The following is an 18,681-nucleotide window of genomic DNA, read 5'->3' as shown; positions in this document are numbered from 1 at the left end:
CATTAGCAATGAAAAGATATCTTCAGAGTGTTCCTTGGTCTCTTGTTAGTCATTCAACGTAGAGGAATTCAGCACAGAGGAAACATGCTGGGTGAATGTCAGTGTTCCCAGCTCTGCCTGAAGAAAGAAAAATCCTGCTATAAAACAGAGTATGGGCACTGAGCATGACAGCATCCAGATTTTCAGCGCACACCAATGAAAACCTTCCTGACAGCAGAGTTCCAGGAACCCAGCTGGGGTTTATTTGGGAAATGTGCAGTTTTCCACATAAGAAAGTAAACTGGGATGCTTGTTTTCAGATTGTGTGGAAAAATCTAATTGCTCTGACTAATTTGTATTTAGATGCAGCTTTATAGCCTGCAGCAAGAAGACACAGTCAACATGCAGGAAAGTATAGTGTCATCTGAACCAGAAGTTCCCCATTTTTTTAACCTCCCTTGAGAATGGTGTCCATGGTCCGTGTCTGACTGGATTCCCAGGAGACAACACAAGCTCTTTGTACAGGTATGGCTCTAAGGCTTCGCAATCACTTACCCTTTCACCAGGTTTATATCCCTTAGCAACTTCACCTGAGCATGCTTTTCTGTCTATCTGGATCAGTGTCCTCTGCTGAGACAGAAAACCGTTTCCCAGCTGAAGACAATTGCCACCGTGCAACCTTTTAAAGAGGAATTCACAGCCTGGGTGACATCCCAAATGCTGCGTGAGTGCCTGGTCACTGTGTGCACAGACTGGCACCACGAGGGGACTGGGGCCAGCTCCAGGCTCTGCCTGCCACACACTCCCTCTGGATCTGATGGGTGTGCAGGGGTCAGTCCACAGCTTTACTCCTTGCAGTGGCTTTGTAGGTGACCATCTGAGGATGCACAGAACAGGCCACAGAACCTCTGCAATTTAAAACTAACCTGGGTTACTCACAAAAGCATGTAATACACTGGATTTCTAATCTAGAATTTGTATGTCTTTCAAGCCAGAGCCAAATAAAAATAAAGAGCTTAGACGAGGCACAAGATGGTTGTTGTAATCTCCCTGCCCTTAGCAATGCCATGAGGATGACGCTCTTCTGACTGATGTGTTGTGTAATGATCTTTTGCATATAATTAGTCATGCAATTAGACTGAAAGTTGCTGTCTAAAAGTTCTGTTGAGCATTTATGCCCTGCATTTTCTCTTTTGATTCATTCTGAAAAATAGGGAATATATCCAGTCAGTCAAGGTGACACTCAAAGTTGCTCTTTTTGGAGTACCATCCATTATAAATGTTCCTTACAGCTGTATTTAATTTCATGCTGGCAACATAGATTAAAAAAGAACCCAATTTCATTTGTTTACAGATTCTAAACAAAAGATAATTATTTGGGAAAAATTATCTAACAGCTTATCTAAAACCTTCTTCCTTCAGAGTTTCAAGAAGTCATGGAAGGAGAGGGAGGAATTTAGTGAAAATTTTTTGCTGTTCTTAAAGAAGACTAAACTTAAGCAGAAGCAATCATGGACGTGACTTTCAGAAATTGTTATTTTAATTTATGTTAAGAAAGAATAAAAGTTTCTGTCTTTCCTTTATGTCATTATTACAGTACACCATTACATATGGGCTTTTTGTTAGACAAAATTTTTCTGGTGAATCAGGATGAGGTTTAGCTTTAGCTCTTAAATGACATATAATTGTTTCATATTTACATTTTTTCACTTTTTTTTTTTTTGCTAAATAAATTCTAGAACTCACTGAACAGTGAGTTTACTGCACGATGCAGTTTTAAAGCATACACAAAACCAATTCTGCACACAAATGCTTCTGTGGGAGAGTTAAAGCTGAAGTAATTTGGCACCAGAGCAACAGTGTGTGAGGCAAGTTTTTATATTGGACAGGCAAGAAAAATGTGGTTGTTTGGAAGAAGTAATTTAGGATAAAATACATACGCAAGCCAAAATCTAATCAAGGTGCTTGCTTCACTAAGTGTATTTACATGGGTGCCAGTATACTAGAAAAGCCCTCAAAGGACACACAGGAACATAAAACGAGACAAATGCATTTACAAATCATGTTACAGGTCAGTGAACAAAAGATGCTGCCCTTGACACATAGTCACTGGTCTATAAAGAGAGATGAGTGTTTCATCTTAGCCTCATTTCCAGGGGACAGATGGCAATATTTTGCAAAGCCTGTAGTATCACTAGGCCTTACATCAACATTGCCACATCTGTAAAGTAACAATTTCCAGGCTCAGTAGGTAACAAGTTCCAGACTTGGCGATTTTTACCCCTAGAGCTCCCCAAAAGGATACATGGGAATATTAATGGGAAGGCAGCCCTGCTGCCCTTTTGGATGGTGCACTCCTGTTCTCTTTGCTATCCATCAAGTGCAGCATGAATGGGCAATGCCGTGCAGCTCCCCAGGACACTGCGGAGAGGGGAGAGAACCATCAGAGAAAATTACATCAGCTGAGCTGCAGAGCATGAATGATAGAGCCAGCAGGGCCCAGTGCACCTTCCTTCCTTTATGCCGTCATGATGCCATTTGACAGAAACCAGCTGCTCTGGTCATGTTCTTCACACTATACCCAGCCCTGCCACCAGAACATGCAGACCAGACCCAAGTGACTGATATTCTTATGCTTTGTTTTGTTTTCAGTAATTTCATACACTTACGCAGATTGATGTTGTAATTAAAACAAAGAATCACCATCAACAAATCTCTCAGACCTTTAAAGAACTGATTTCCATGTCAGCATTGAAAATACAGTATTAAGCCTAGTAAAAAAAGACTTTTAAAAATATTTCTGCCCATTTCACAAGGAAATAATCTGAATACATGTCTAGTGGCACTCCATCTCTAGCTATTCAGAAACTTCCTGTCAGAAATGAATTCTCTTGGCTTGCTTTACCAGAGGAATCACTGCATACATGCCAAATCAACAAATCACTGGGTAATTCATAATGATGGCTTATCAAGTAACTGATAGAAAGTGTTGCATGTGTAGGAGGACTAGACTAATCTTAGAAAAGAGAGGGATAAGTGTTCAACCCCCCATTCCTAGATTTGCATTATTAGTGCCCTTATTGAAGCCTAGCATCAGTGGGATAACACCTTTTATGTTGTTTTTTCCTTCGCTGAAGACAAGAAATCAGGATAGTTGGTATGTGGCCTTGTTCTCAGCTGAGATAGGTGGATCCCTGGGTGTCCTAACAGATAACCTGTTCCCTGGGGTGCACAGGGTCCTGGGGAGTCTGGCTCCTGGCAAAGCCCCTGGCCCCAAAGCTTCCCCACAGCCGCCTCCCAGACTCATGTCCCAGAGGAAGAGCTGCCCCCTGTGCTGCCTGGGTGCCCACTGGAACACGGGTGGGCTGGCAGCAGGCTGAGCCAGCAGGCAGGGAGCCACATCACAAGCAAAGTCACTTGTGAGCCAGGCTGCCTCCTCACCTGCTTCTTTGCTGAACTTGAAAGCAAAATGGACATCTTGCCGTGGAAAACCTCGATGCCAGTGCAGCAAGTGTTCTCCGGCTGGAGGGGCCTGCCAGGAAGCACCCCAGCACTGCTCCTGCTGCCTGGCAGAGCCTCTGTGGCACAGAAAGGTGTCCAGCCAAAAGAGGGACAAGCTTTGCCCTGGGAGCAGTGCGCTATTTGATGGGAGTCATACTGCTCCTGGGCCAGGAAATGCCTGGGAACAGCGTTCTCTCCTCCTTGGAGTGCACAGCTGCACCTTGTCTTCCAAAGGGGTCTGTCTCAAAAAGTCATTGTCACACTAAATTCTCCCAGGAGGAAGAGAATTTGTTTTTTATTTGTAGTGAGATACAAATAAAATTTTTGTTGTGTGACAAACACACAAACAAAAGAGATTTCACAAAAATACTTCTATGATTATTTTCCTGGAGCGCTCACAAAAGCTGCTGTGTTTGGCAATGAATTTAACAGTCCCTTGTGTTGTTCAACTCTTTACCTTTAAATAACACTCCTAAATACTCCTGTGCTGTTTTATCTGCCTGTTCCATGATGCCTCTGCAGGAAAAATTACCTCATATATTTGCACCTCCCATATTTGCACACTGTAAAGTTCATCATTAGAAAATAAACAGGAAAAACCGCCCCTTTGAAATTTGCACAGCCTAAAGCATCTCTCATAACAAGAGCACTGGACAAAACCTTCCTGTAATTTTATTTTTTATTTCCAGGGCCAGGTTTGGAGCATTTTTTGTACATAAATCAGTGTACAGTAAAGGAAGTGCAGACAGGCAGGAGCTGTAGTTTGCTCAGCAGTGGTAAGACTCTATAGGTCAAATCTAGAGAAAAGCATGCAGGAATTCCAAGAAAGAAATGTTGTTTTACATGGACTAAATGTCTATTGCTCCAGTAGCTTTCTGGCTGCTTTCCCCTCTTCTATATTTTACATCATTCCTCTTAGTACTGAAAAAACCCAGGCTTAGGATCTGAATTCCAAGACTTCTGTGAAAGTTTTGACAAAAACCTGCATATAAGTCTTGTGAATCCAAATGTGACTTCTATGATTCTATGATTTTTATTCTTTGTTCAGTTCTCACCTTTTACTGTGTTCTTCATAAGCAGTTTTACAGAAGTGCAGGATTTGTTTTACACCTCAAATGAAAATTCATTTTCAGCTGCTCCAGAAAAGGAACAGACCACTTGTGCTGAAAGTTGTCTCCTCCTGCTGCCTGTGCTTGGCCAGCATGATTGATGGCACATTTATCTCCTGAAGCCAAGGGCCCTGCCATTTCTTCTGTGGGATCTGAAGTGGTGAAAGTGCTTTGTTATCTGATTACCAAAAAAACCCAAGCCAGCCAACCCAGGGGTCTAAACTAGCTCAAGAAGAAGTTAAACCAGGCTGCTGAGGAGAGCTGATCCTCCTCTAAAGGATTTATGTCTTTCTCTACATATCACAAAAATATATAATGGATCAGGAAGATAATCACAACTATAAAGGGAGCAGGTATCTACTCTTATATTCTCTTCTAAAGTGTCCTACATACAAAACTATTTACTGTAATCCCTACATGGAACATTCACTAGTTTTATACACTGCTGTAGGAACACTAGAAAACTGTTGCAGACATCTTTTTCACTAAAAATCTTTTCTTTAAGATTTTCCCTTCTGGGAAGCTGAAGCCCCAGAAAAAAAATGTAAACAATGATTGTCTGCTGCTGTAGAATGCAACAGGTAGATTTTTGATTGGGCCTTCTTGAATATTTATAATTAATGGACAATCAAGACGGAGCTATCTCGGACAGAGTCCGAGAGAGCTAACTTTTGTTATCATTCTTTTCTATTCTTAGCTTAGCCTTCTGAGGAAACCTTTTCCTTCCTTTTCTTTTTAGTATAGATATAATGTAATATATATATATCATAAAATAATAAATCAAGCCTTCTGCTCATAGAGTCAACATTCTCGTCTCTTGCCTCATCCAAGAACCCCTGTGAACACTGCCACAGAAAACATTTTTGTATATCAAACAATGTTAAAGTTTTCACTTGTTTGTCCTATAGCTAGTATTTTATGGGTTTGCAAGCTGAGTCTCTTCTTTAAAATTATTCTGTGCAAGTTGCTGACAAATGTATAATATCTGCACAGTGAGAATAAAGCATTTAAAACCATGGAGCCATACTCTGCACACACTTACTCTACTGTAAATCCCAAGTAACTCTGCTGACTTCACTGCATTTAAACTAGATGTATAATGAAATTCTGAAATTGTGCTGTACTTCCACTGATTATGCTTCAAAGACATTTACTTATGACCTTTCCTGAATACAAAGACATTTTAGACAGTGTTACATAAGCATCTTGCTAGATACACTAAGACTTCAGTTAAAAAACAATGATGGCAACAATTACAGTTTCTCCCTCAATCTTCCTTGGTACTGCAGGAACTAGAAAAAAATACTACCTTTTTTGAAAGCTGTTCAACATTATTTTCATCATCCTTATGATCCTGTTCTCTGGCTCAAAGAAACAGAAAAAGTACATTTAGAAGCAACTTACTTGGTGCCATACTTAATCCCCTGCAAAATATAATAATTTTTTAAAGTTTAATTTTTTTTTTCAGTATCCTCTCAAATGTCCTAAAGAATACAGCTTCTAGCACTTATCAAGGAACTCCAGAATCTCAAAATGCTGACCTGGAGACTGTGAAATAACAGCCCAGTCCAGGGCAGTATCTTTCTCCTAGTAGTAAAAAAAGTAGGCATGAAGTAAGACAAACCCCAAACCCTAAAACAAGAACAAGCCCCTGAGACCTGCCTGAGACAGTACTATCAATACTACCTCTGGAATTTTATTGCTTTGCACTACCCCAAATGTTTTCCCTCTGGAAAGCACTCTCCATTGCCTCTGTCATGGAGCATGGACCCATCTCATAGCTTCACTAGGTGATGTTAGACCCACCAAACACTCCTAATAGCATAGACAGGCCCTGAAACCTGGCTTGTTTTTGACACCACACTTGCACACCTCATTCACAGCTGGGATGTGGAGTTCTGATTCACAGTTCTGATGTGGAGTTTTGCAGTATCAGTGTAATTGTGCTGTGGTGGTGCATTCAAGCAGAGGTTGCCCAGCTCAAGGTTTGCAACACAAATATAGGGAGTGGAGACCAGAAAGATCATTAATTCATACAGGTAAATACATACTGCATTCTCTGACTCTCTTCTTTTTCTTCTGGCCAGTTTTTGGTAGCAATTTTTCAATCTGCATGGAACATATTTTAAACTTGGGAAGTCCTTTTGGCTACCTGGAAAAGGAATTACTCCCTGTGTTACACTTCCATTTATGCGACTGATCAAGTTGGACTCATCAGAATCACAGATTAAACTGTGTTGGAAGGGATCCTCAAAGATCATTGAGTTCTACTTCAGGCCTGCACAGCATCATCCCAAGCCTTCTCAGTCATCTTCCATGGCAAAATAAATTCCTGCTAGCATGAGCCCATGTGCCTTACATACTGTGTGTTTTTACCCCTTCACCTCAGCTTTTACTTTCACCATGCTATTTAATTTGCTCTCAGCATTTATGCACTGCAGGAAACTATTAACACATGCAACCTCCCTTTTCACAGATATGATCTCCTAATTAAACACAGAGTTAATTATCTCAGCCTTTATAACTGTGATTAATTCCAACAAGTAAACCTTTATTTTCATTCTATGTTCAATACAGGGAACTGCTTTGGGTGCTTGCTTATCCCACTAAACCCCCTCCCCCTGAACACTGCCTCCAAGCAATGGCTCTCCAAAAGTTTGAGGGAAGGGGGACTGGTTGTCTCCACAGAAGCTTTCTTGCTCTCTAGCTCTGCAAGTCTGGCAAATCCAGGAGCTTGGGCCAAACAGAGAACAGGCTGAAGAAAGATGCCCCCCCATCTCAGCCTCACATTTACTTCTTCAAGTCAATGTGAGCCAAAAGTTCCCTGACACACAAGAAGCAAGAAGGGCTTAGGAAATATAAATGGCAGATTGCTCCAGCCAAAACACAAAATACTGCTTGAACATTGGTGGGAGAATTGTATCTCAGATGTGACAGGTGTCCTGAATGTGAGTTAAGAAAGACTTGGAACTTGGCCCCTTATGAGCTGCCAAAGCTCGTCTGACAGGACACCTACAATGGCACAACCAATTCAAAACCACAGAATCATTTAGGTCACAAAAGACCTTTAAGATCATCAGCAAGAACCATAAACCTTACATTGCCAAGACCATCAAAGGAAATGGATTCAGTTTCAACTAGTTATTGTTATTTTTCTGTTTTGAAACTACTTAGGGCTACGCACTGCAGGTGATGCCTGATCACAGCAGAACTACAAGCTCAAGCAAATTAACTGAATCTATGCAAAGGAGTGCTGCTGCTTTAAGTTGGGGTCTGTCTGCAGTGAGTAACTTAGTGTGCAGTAGCCAGAGTGTGAATTTGCAGCCCACAAACTCATCTGCACAAGGCTTTTGCAAAGTCATAGGGAAAGCAGAGTAAAACAGAGTAAACAGTAACTTTACTGTAATATATATTGTATACTGAGAACACCCATAAAAAGTATAGTTCAAAGTAGCTAATGAACAATACATTCACCTCCTGGCTAAGTATCCACTTATTTGTTCCATGTGTTAATGTACAACCTAAATTAGAAACCATTTGAGTTGGTGAACCCCATGTTCCCTTTTGTGCCACAGCAAAAATAAAACCAGAAGCACCAACAGGGTAAGATGAGGAGGGACTTGTACCCCAGTAATCCACACAAGCACCAGCACTCAGTTCTCCTCCCAGCCAGCTTCTCCCTCTGCTCTCCCCTGCACCAAAGCTCAGTGTCCTGCCCTGTGGCTCAGCTTGTCCCTGTTCCCTGGTTTGGTCACTCACTTCCCTGCTTCCTCAGGGCTTGCTGCAGCCCAGTGATGGCCCAGCAGAGCAGCCTGTTTCCTGCATGCCTCCTGACTTTCCACTGAACTGCCCTATCATCATCACAGCTAAACAAATAAAAGAATTTCCAGTTAAGAGGGTTCCATTATCTTTGATTTAATGCTTGTCAAAAGTTTTTTCCTCCTGATATAACTGATGTAAAATTCCAGGAAATGATCAGTTAAACCCAAGGAGAGTCTGAGTGGACACTTGTGCTGGCTGGACACACAGATAGAGTGTCCAGCCAGGACAGTCCCAGAATACACTGCTATGCTAAAATATGCTGCTTGAAGTTTTCAGAATTCTATTTTCTGCCATATTCTAACTCATAACATGCATCTTTTCCCTGTCTTCCCAAGCTGCAGCAATGGGATCTCACTGGTTCCTGGCCCTGTGGCAGAAGGGTGGGGTGGGTGCCCCACACTGTCACAGAACCCCATGGAGGTGTTACACATCCCTTGGCCTCCAGCCTGGGATGTGTGCCCCTCCAGCTGCCAGGGCCAGGCCACGAGTCCTGATGCAGGAAGTGTGGCTTGTGGCATCTGCTCTGCTTCCCAGGCTTAAAGGCTAGGAATGAAAGGAGAATAAAAGCCCCTCTCCAAAGCAGACTCTTTCTGACACCCCGTGTCTGTATAATCTCAGTCTCTTGGCTGGGGCCTGTGGAGTAGGGCCAGCAGGAATACCAGCACAGGGATTCTCCTCCTCACCATCTCCAGCAATACTGCTCACCAGAGATGTGTTTCTCTCACATGTGTAAGATAATTTCCAAAACAAAGGATTTAAATACACATGACTAATCTTATTTGGATTTTGTCCAGAAGAACTAAACAAAAGCCTTTTAAATAATAAGATAATAATAGCAAAACCATACTATTGTATTTTAGAAATATTTATTCAAAACTGTAAGAAATAACTGCTCAAAATATTCAGGCACATACAAGAAGTTCTATCATTTGGGCTCATATTTTATGGGGGCTTTTTGAGACTAAGCCTTTCATTATATTTCTTTTCTGCTCCATTTCTCATAAACCTGGCTGGTTTTTCCCCATTCCTTGCTCCTCTGTGTGTAATCACATCTATGTGTGCAATCTCTATGCAGCTTCCTCCTCACTCTGCTTGGATGTTCTCCTCTGGGGCCATGCCTTCACCTTCTCACCATCTGCCTTGCTTGGGTGTTTGCTCAGACAGGCTTTTCTTGCTGTGGGACCTCTGAACTGATGCCCTCTCTGCTCCCCTCCAGCTCTGCCCCAGGAGCTTTGCAAAACTGAATTAATGAGTGTGGACAGCATCATTTTGCAAGGTGCCAGGCAGTTTACATAAGATGGAAAGACACACTTTTACAGCATCAAAGCCTCTGCAGGAGTAAAGACACATCTTGGCCTGAAAAGCTTTTTACAAGAGTTTTTGTGCGTAACCTTTAAAACTGCTCCGTTACTTAAATTACAAAAAAAAATCTGAATTCTGCTATTTTAAACACTGAATGAGGAGGCTGGTATGTAAAAGGGGGTCAGAAAAGGTCAACCTGTTTTCCTGAACGTCCAGCAGAAGGATGGGGTTGTGTCCCATAAAAATCAGGCCAGTCCTGTGTCCAGGAGGCTTTTGTTTCCTGCCTTTATTCTTGCCCATGACGTGCATTTTACGTGCAAGGTAGCTGCCCAAACACCATTTTTACTGATTTGTGCTCCTATTCCATAGGAAATGGTGACTGTTGTGCAGAGTGTTTCCAGCAGATAAATGGCTGGATGGGAGCAAATGGTTGTCCATAAGTGAGGTGAAAGATATTAACTCCAAACAGTCACTAAATCTTTAAGAAATGCCCTGACCTCTGTTGGTTATTGCTATAAAAACTGGGAAAAAAAATCCCAGGCATTTTTTCTCTATGACATAACCACCACTGGTATGCATAGAATATATGTTAGTAAATCCTTTGGCTCTCTCTCTGTACTCTAATCATCATAATTTGCTATTTTGGGGAAAATACGTGCTAATGTGCTGGGCAGAGTGAGAGAAGGAAACCATTATTGCTTTGAAAACCACAGTCAGAAATGAAGGCTCAGTTTCTCATTTTCTAAAGTGTCTTTACTTCCCTTAGCGTCACTTTTTAAATTCTTATTGTTGTTTGGAACTTCAGGCTCCAATCCTTGGAGCCATTTTACTTCATTCCTTCCCCAGGGTAGCTCCTGTTATTTTTATCTTGGAGGATTCACCAGAATACAGCTGTAGGGTGGCTGTGTGTGACAGATATGGGTGTTCAGAGGAGGAAATGAGAGCAGAAATGCATCATCAGCATTTGAAAGGGATGCTATGGCACAGACCACCAGCAAGCAGCTCTGGATGTAGATGGTGATGGACAAAGTGGGCAAAACTGCACCTCTGCTTGAAGGGGGTGTTGTAAAAGTGAGAAGCTTCAAAGGAAGGTAGCTGCTTCCACTCAATTCTTAGCACTTCACTGAGGTTTTTTTGTGCAATCTCTTCTCCCCTGTGCATTTCATCCAGTGTGTGCTCCTCCTACCAATCTGCTTTATGGACATTTTATTGCTTTTAAGAAGCTCTCAGAAGACACTTCAGCTTTTGTGAGGACTAACAAGATTTCAGCGCCCTGTGTCCTTGTTCCTCACAAGACATCACTGCACAAACTATTCCAAGGAATCCTTTCAGAAGGGACACCACACTGTTGCCTATAAATCTAAGGGCAGCAGATGGCAAAATTAAAACTATGATGACACCAAGTGATACAAGTTAATTAAATAAAGCAGAGGAGTATTTTAACAAATGCTATCCTGCCATACAAGTCAGCAGTATTTTAAAGATATTGCTATTGTATTTCCATCAGAATCAGCAGTAGATGCAACAGTCTTTGGACAAGATCCTCTGCCTCCCAGCAGGTTATTCAAAAGGAGACAGAGGCAAGACCAGTGCCTGAAATTATTTAGAGGATGATGAAAGCATTATTTAGTCCAGCCTCAATTTAGGTACTGATGATACACACTGGAAAATTTAAAAAGCTCTTTAAAAGCTTTGGTAGCAACATTCAACATTTTTGATTGAAGGCAAACACCAGGTGTGTATGATTAGAGCAACTTTTGTTACAGGGTCCAGGAAGAGTTGCAAGATCTGACAGATCTGCTCCACTCATTTATAGGTGGAACTAAATTGCAACACCTGCCACTCTTTCTAACCTTTTTTTGTTAATCCCCTTCTCTGCTTTCTCAAGACCATTCACAAATGCTAAATTCACTGACAGTAAAACTTGCTTTTTTACAGGTGCTGCATGGGCTTAGAATCACAGAATCATAGAATAAGCTGAGCTGGAAATGGCCCATCAGGATCATCAAATCCAACTCCCGGCCCTGCACAAGACACCCCAAGAGTCACACTATGTCCCTGAGAGTGTTGTCCAAATGTTTCTTTAATTCTGTCAGACTGGTGCTGTGACCACTTCCCTGTTCCAGTGCCCATTAATCCACACATTCCCAGGGACTTGTAAACCACAGGCTGAAAGTTGATTATCTCTCCCTCTGTGGAAACCTTGCATAAGCCAAGAACACCTCCCCTGCACAATCCCTCATGGTTTCCTTAAACAATTTCTATCCTCTGTGATCAAGCTGCCTTTGCACAAAAGGTGATCCACCTCAGCCACAGCACTGCCTGTTACTATCCATGTAATTCTCATTTCTCCATTGCCACAGCTTTTGCCAGGTTTCTACAAACGGATCAGTACTTCAACTTACCAGTCTGCAGGAGCTGTTGCCTTTACTCTTCAAATTTCCATTCTCTGCGTTCACCAAACAAATCTTCCTATTGTGACCCTTTCTGCCATTTTAACTCCATTAATGAGTTCCTTCAAGAAAGCTAGGAAGGTACTGAGAGATAACAGACATCCTATCTAGTGCTAGTTATCACCTTAAACTAATTGCTTGGCCTGTGTTGTTTAAGATCACTGATCTTACCACACCTGAGAAGTTTTTGGGAGCCAAGCCTACCTGCCTCCACTGATTCCAGCACTGCTTTGTGAATCACAAAGCGCTTTACTAACAGCTGGAGTGTGACCTAACAGCTCACAGCTGTTTGAAAAGGGCCTAATTTCCCTGATCAGCCATCTCTGGTGACTTATGCAGCTTAGCAGTTCACTTTTCTGAGGCACTAACAACAGAATTGACTTTTCTCATTCTTTATTTAAGAAACTTTTTTCTTTCTTTCTTTCTGTGTATTACATAGCCCATGTACCTCCCTGAACAGACCAGTTTCTCTTCCCCTGGATCATTCTGCTCAGAGCCATCCACTCTTTGGAACTTTTGTTTTCACTGATTTCTGGATGGCACTCAACTTTCTCTCCTACAATGCAATCCTCGTCATCATCATTCTGCTTGCAGACTTCTATATTTTGAATATTATCTTGTCTTAGAGTGTCGTTTCCTGAGCTAACCAGATTTTCAGCATTGGTGTTCTGGTGTTCAAAGCCTTGTGGTGCTTCCTTATTAGTCCCTACTACTTTGAATACCTCTCTCACCTTGAAAAATCTGAAGACAATTCTGCAATTTCAAAGTTCCTAAAAGATCGTTTATTTCCACTTTATCTGTTTGCTTGCATTTTCTGCAAAGTTTGGGGGTTTTTCCCACTCATAATGTGCACACCCCTTCACCATATTCCCCACCTCTGCCTTTTCACAGGTCAGGATATCTTCTACTATCGAGGGTGCCTTAATCTCTTTCATGGCATATTCAAGACAGAACTTTTTAAGGGCCTCTAGATATTCCTCTGCATTTTGTCCTGGCCTTGTGCCAAAAGCTTGTGGCTCACCATCTTCTCACAATCGAGTTTTGTCATAGGTATCTCTAGAATGTTCTACTAATGCCTTGATTTCCCCTCACTTCTTGTGCTGCCTTGAGATCAGCTGGAACCTTTGTCACTGACATAAACAAGAGTTGAGGGAGTCTTAGGGAAGAATCACTCATGATACTGTCAACACCAGATGGATTTTTTTAGGTCAATTTTCTATTTAGTTTGAGCATAATAATGCACATGCAGATGAGGCAGTAGAAGCTTTTGAAGAGAAACAATCATTCATTTTAGTTTTGGCTGCAATTACCCTTGCAAGCACCTGGATAGTTCAAACAGCAAACAAACATTTCTTTCAAACTGCTTTCTAGACCCTTTCCAGCACAGTCTCCTGAAGCACATAAATAATATGGATGGAGTTCATATAGATGAGGCATACAACAGACACAGAACAGCTAAACTCTGAGCTCCTCTAGCACCTTTGCAAGTTCTTTCAAAACACAATCTGTATGTGACAGAGTCAGGGGGCTTACCAACTCCAAACTTCATTATCTCATAAGAAAAGAAAAACCAACCAAAAAAAAAAAAAAAAAACCAAAAAAACAACCAAATCACGTAACTAAAACTTCAGAGAGACTTTGTAAAATAAATAAAGACTTTTTTGCTCTGTATGATACTGCTCTATATAAACTCTTAGCAGAAGCATCTAGTTCCCAACAGGCCTGAGTTTTATGAAAGGTACAGCAAAGAATCTAAACTTACATGCACTACGATACAAAACCCATTTTGTGAATTGGAGGAGCACTGGGCAAAGAGACAAGCACAGAATCATGTGGCAGACCAAATGCATTATTTATTATTTAGTAGGGCTTTTGTAATACAATTCCATACATTGACTTATTTATGAAGCGAAATAAGAAAGAAATTGAATTCTTGTGTGAAGAAAATAAGGTTTTATATTCAGCTACTATGCCAGCAGAAATTGAAACTAACAAACATGAGCTGAAAAATGGCATAATGATCTTAGCCACTTCTTACGAAATATTGACTGCAGCACATCAAAGCAAGTGAAGGAAGTAAGGAAGTTGCATATAGTAATGGTGCAAGATGACACCCAGCTTCTGGTTTCTCAGGCTGCCAAAGATCTTGTGCATTAAAGGCAGCAGGAATGAGAGCTCCCTTTTGCATGAAACTCATCCTCCTCCTGAGCATTCATGGCAAACCATTCACACCACTGCCAGGCTTGGCACCGACCGAGATTTGGGCTGGCAGCACCAATGCTAAGCTACAATAATCCTTTAAAATAAATTTGCCACCAGGCAGCAGGAAGGTGACTCAGGGTGCAAGATCCTGTTCTCCACACTTGTCTGACCGTGAGACCCTGCTGGCACTGTCAGTGGTGATGCCAGGAGCACCAAACCTAAGGGTAGTTTCTCTTACACAAAACCTTTTAGAGACTCACAGGAGGCAGGGGAGACAAGATGAGTAGTGGCATTGAAAAACACCGTCTGTGTTCTTCACATCAGAGTGTCCGTATCGTGTCTGTGACTCTCCTGAAGAGCACCTTTCTGGCTTCCCACTGTCTGGCATTGTGTTCCTAATTCTGCAGCTGAAGTACCTAACTCTCACAGCTCACTGAAATACACTGTGATGCACAAGGACTGTGCATTTCTCTCTACTTGGTCTCAGAAATGGAAATTAGTGCCGATTACTAAGGCTAGTAAGTCTCACCATTTTAAGTCTCTGCATTTTTGCAATTCTTCACATAAACTACAAGGAATGTCTTGGGCCCTCACATATCACTTCATGATTTAAATTAGTGCGTTTAGGGGAATATTTTACTTTACTTAACCTTAAGCAGAATAAATCCTTAAAGTGATGCTGCAGCAAAACCTGAAGTATCATTGATGAGTATACAGCTAAAGAATTTATTTTCTCTATTATTCATTTCACACACTAGATCATAATTTTTACTCTTTTTTTTTTTTTTTTGCATTTGCCACTTTCCAAGTTAATCGCTTTCTTTCCTTTTCTAAATCTCACTTTTTCTAGAAGTAACAACAGAAGATTTGCTTTAGCAAACTGAAACTTAAGAACTGATCAGACAGATGTTAAAGAAATTAAAACTTTTTGGGTGTGTGGAAAGAAGAGCGCCACAATTGATTTATCAGTTTTAAAAGCAGTGATACATGGCATCCAGGGTTTCCAGGCACAGAGGAGAACTGGGAGGGCACAGAACCCTCTGGGGCTGTGCTCCTCTGTGGCCTGAGAAGAACGGCCCCTCTGTGGCTCGCTCTGTGCTGGCTTCCTTCCCGCATTACCAGCAAAACAACTGCCTAGCAACTCAGCTTTTCCCACAACATTTCCTGTGTGCCCAGAAAAGAAAGGATAGCACCTAATATTCTCTCTGGATAATCCCCTTGCTCCAGAGCTGTGTCCAGCCCCCTGCACACTTGGGAGCTGTAACCAGCAAGGCAGCTGCTGTCGTGACAGAGGGCAGGCAAAGCCAAAGCCGTCCCCTGATCCCCGCTGCAAGTTGTGCAGGTTATCTGCTCCTCAGGCAGACAGCAATCTTGCTGCTTCCCTCCACTGCATCATCTCCCCAAACAAAGGCAGGAAGCCATGGCTGTCAGCTGAAAGGTACAGACATCCTTCCTAGTGAGAGCCCTGTTTTGTGAGGTGCCAGGGAGCTCTCTAGCACACACTTCTCAGCTGCTGGGAGAGTCCATCTGAAGGCGTAAATAATTAAGCACTTTAAAAAAATAGTGCTGGCTTAAACATGTGAAATTGCTTTTTCCAGTTACTGCCTTTAAGAAACATTTACAGTCATACAGCAGATTTACCAACAGTTACATTTTCTTATCTGACATCACAGCTGCAGCAGGGTCTTGCAACTCAATATTTAAGTCATTTCCCTCACAGTTTCAGCACCAGTGAGAAAAGAGCTGCCTTGAATCTTCTGCAGCTGTTTCTGAGCAACATGCTGAGGGCACTGCAGAATGCACAGTTTTGCCCATATGGTCTCCGGAAGCACAAGCTTCTCATCCCTCCAAATGTTAGAGAAGCGCCGTAACTAAGCTCTAACCAGCATAAATAAGAAAGCACTCTTAACCAAACACAAAGAAATTAGGGCAGCAACTTACTTGCCGTCTTCATAACTTCCTCAGGAACATTGTCTGTTCAAATGAGTGCAACAGGAAATGGTGGTGGTGAGGGGAGAGCTGCAGGGCTGCAGCTCCAACCACGCACTGCAAAGTGCAGAGGCACTCAGCCCTGGGTTGGTAACAGCAACAGGCAGCCGCCTCCCTCCTTCGTGCACTTTGCATGTAAATCTCAAACTGACGCCACGTGGAGAGAAGTGACTTTAACAAAGATCTACCAGAAATATGTCTGTGGAAAGGCTTTGTTACCCAGAGTTCTGTGCTCAGAATTGCAGTGCTTGCCTCTGTGAAGTGCTCCCAGACCTACTTATGAAAAGCACCCCAGGACTGCTGCCATTTAATGCTGAATTCATCTGGACAGGTGTTCACAGTCTTTAATAAAGGCAATACTGACCTTAAGTTCCTCTTTGTCACATAGGGATAAACTTGGACCTCTCTTGTCCTGCCTTTTGCTACAGTGTGGTAGAGATGTGCACGCTCAAGGGTTGCACAGGCCCCTGCATTCTCTCTGCTGAGGCAGAACATTGTCCATAGGTTAATCAGGACCCCGCTTCTACCTTCTCAAACAGGGTTTCATAGCAGGGCAAACAGCTCCCTGAATCCTTGCCAGTGTCCCACAGCCTTTTAGACAGGAACTACAATCTCTTTTTTGTTTCTGAGTTAGCATCTGACAGATGCAGAAAGCTGCCATTAATATCCAGCTCACAGAAATATGCAAAAGTAAGATTGGGAACTCATGGAAAAGCTCTGATAGCATCACATACTGCAGGCATGTGGCATGTCTTTGATAACTGGATTGCCTCACCAGGGTTTAGACTTTCAGCTCTGCATTTTTGTCGCTCAGTTTAGTACCCACTGAATAGTTAGATAAGGTAGAGATTAGCAGCAGAGCAACAAACTATTCATGCAAGTGGATGAAATGTTGACAACTAAGTTATAACTGCAAAACAGTTGAAAAATCTTGCAGAGATGTTGTGGTTGCAAAAGACGTCAGAATTTCAGAAAAGAGCAGTTGTATAGGACTGCTGAAGGGCAAATCTAGCCTACAGAACCTGTGTTTCTGGGCATGGGTCAAGAAACTTGCAGAATTCCTCCAGGAACTCCATCTGACTCTGCAGGGTTGGTGAACAGGGAGAAGTGTTCGCTTGCAAGCTGAGTCAGCTCCGTGACACGGACTCCAGGAGGTCCTGCTTACACAGCTCCATGTCAGCCTGAACACCACTGGAGACACACATGTAAAAGGAAACATCTGTGCCAGCAAGTCAGAAATGCTGTCTTGCACAACACAAGTCAAAAGGCATGGAAGGAGAAGTTCTACCTAGCTTTGGTGAAATCCATCTAGTTTCTTTGCATTTTTCCCATTAAATATAGCCAGTCTTTCCTTGCTGCATCTGCAGATAGTCTGAACAGCAGTGGCTGGAAAAACATGGCGTGAGCTTCCACAGACCCCCTGCCTGTGCCAAGCACACCTGCCCTGCGGGTTATTTGACACCCTTGGTAATTTTGCCACTTTTTGAAGAACCTGCAAACGCAACCAAAAAGTAGCAATTTCCCCCCCACACCTCTACTACAATCTTATCAGCAGATAACGGTAGCAGATCATTTGACAAGAATGGATATTACTCACTGACTGAAGAGGCTGACACGTCTGTAATTGATACAGAATTAAAAGTCCTTTTGTCCTTGAGTTTCATCTTTCATTTCCTGTCTGGGTTCTTCTTATTGCCTTAACCCTCTCTTTCCTTTTCAAGTGACTCTTCACTTTCCAGCTTCCTCCCTTCTCTCTTATTCCTAGAATCACACAATAGTTTCAGTTGGAATGCACCTTTAAATATCATGTAGTTCAACCCCCTAAAGTGAGCAGGGTCATCTTCCACTGGACCAGGCTGCTCAGAGCTCTGTCCAACCTGACCTTGAATATTTCCAGGGATGGTGCATCCACCACCTTCTGAGCAATCTGTGCCAGTGTTTCACCATATAAGATTTGTTCCTTATATGTAATCTAAATCTATCCTCTTTCAGTTTAAAGCCATTGCCCCTTGGCCTGCTGCTACAGGCCCTACTAAAAAGTTTGACTGCATGACCTCATCTTACTAAGCAGACTTCTAGTAAGTAAATATACAATTATTTTAAAAATTTAAAGGCCTTTTAATATTTTGATTGTTTCCCCTTCTTCCTATATTTTTCCCTTCAGAATGGACTGTATAATGCAATCCCTGTGATTGCCCTCTCCCCTCTCTCCTTGTCCCCAGCTTTTTCAGGAATAACCATCATTTCTCTTTCTGCAGTTTGACACTGCTGACCCTCTGTGGAAGTTCACCCAGCTGTCCTGTCCTCTCTCTCAGCCCATCACT

General features: G+C 42.2%; 1 protein-coding gene across 1 annotated transcript in view; it reads right to left on the bottom strand.

Annotated features, from left to right (window-relative positions):
* CEP85L (centrosomal protein 85 like) overlaps positions 1–16,398 on the bottom strand; it is a 131,404-nt gene extending 115,006 nt beyond the window's left edge. Inside the window, exon 1 of the mRNA XM_054280218.1 lies at positions 16,310–16,398. Within this exon, the coding sequence (XP_054136193.1) occupies positions 16,310–16,322 (13 nt within the window). The 5' untranslated portion in view covers positions 16,323–16,398. The remainder of the gene's footprint in view (positions 1–16,309) is intronic.
* Between the last annotated feature and the right edge of the window lie 2,283 nt (positions 16,399–18,681).

Source organism: Melozone crissalis, unplaced genomic scaffold (genome assembly GCF_028551555.1).
Source record: "Melozone crissalis strain CALT ecotype California unplaced genomic scaffold, PUWL_Pcris_2 ptg000027l_1, whole genome shotgun sequence".
In the NCBI taxonomy this organism is placed as follows: domain Eukaryota; kingdom Metazoa; phylum Chordata; class Aves; order Passeriformes; family Passerellidae; genus Melozone; species Melozone crissalis.
Note: the sequence above shows the minus strand (reverse complement) of the source record. Positions and strands in the feature narration are given on the sequence as shown.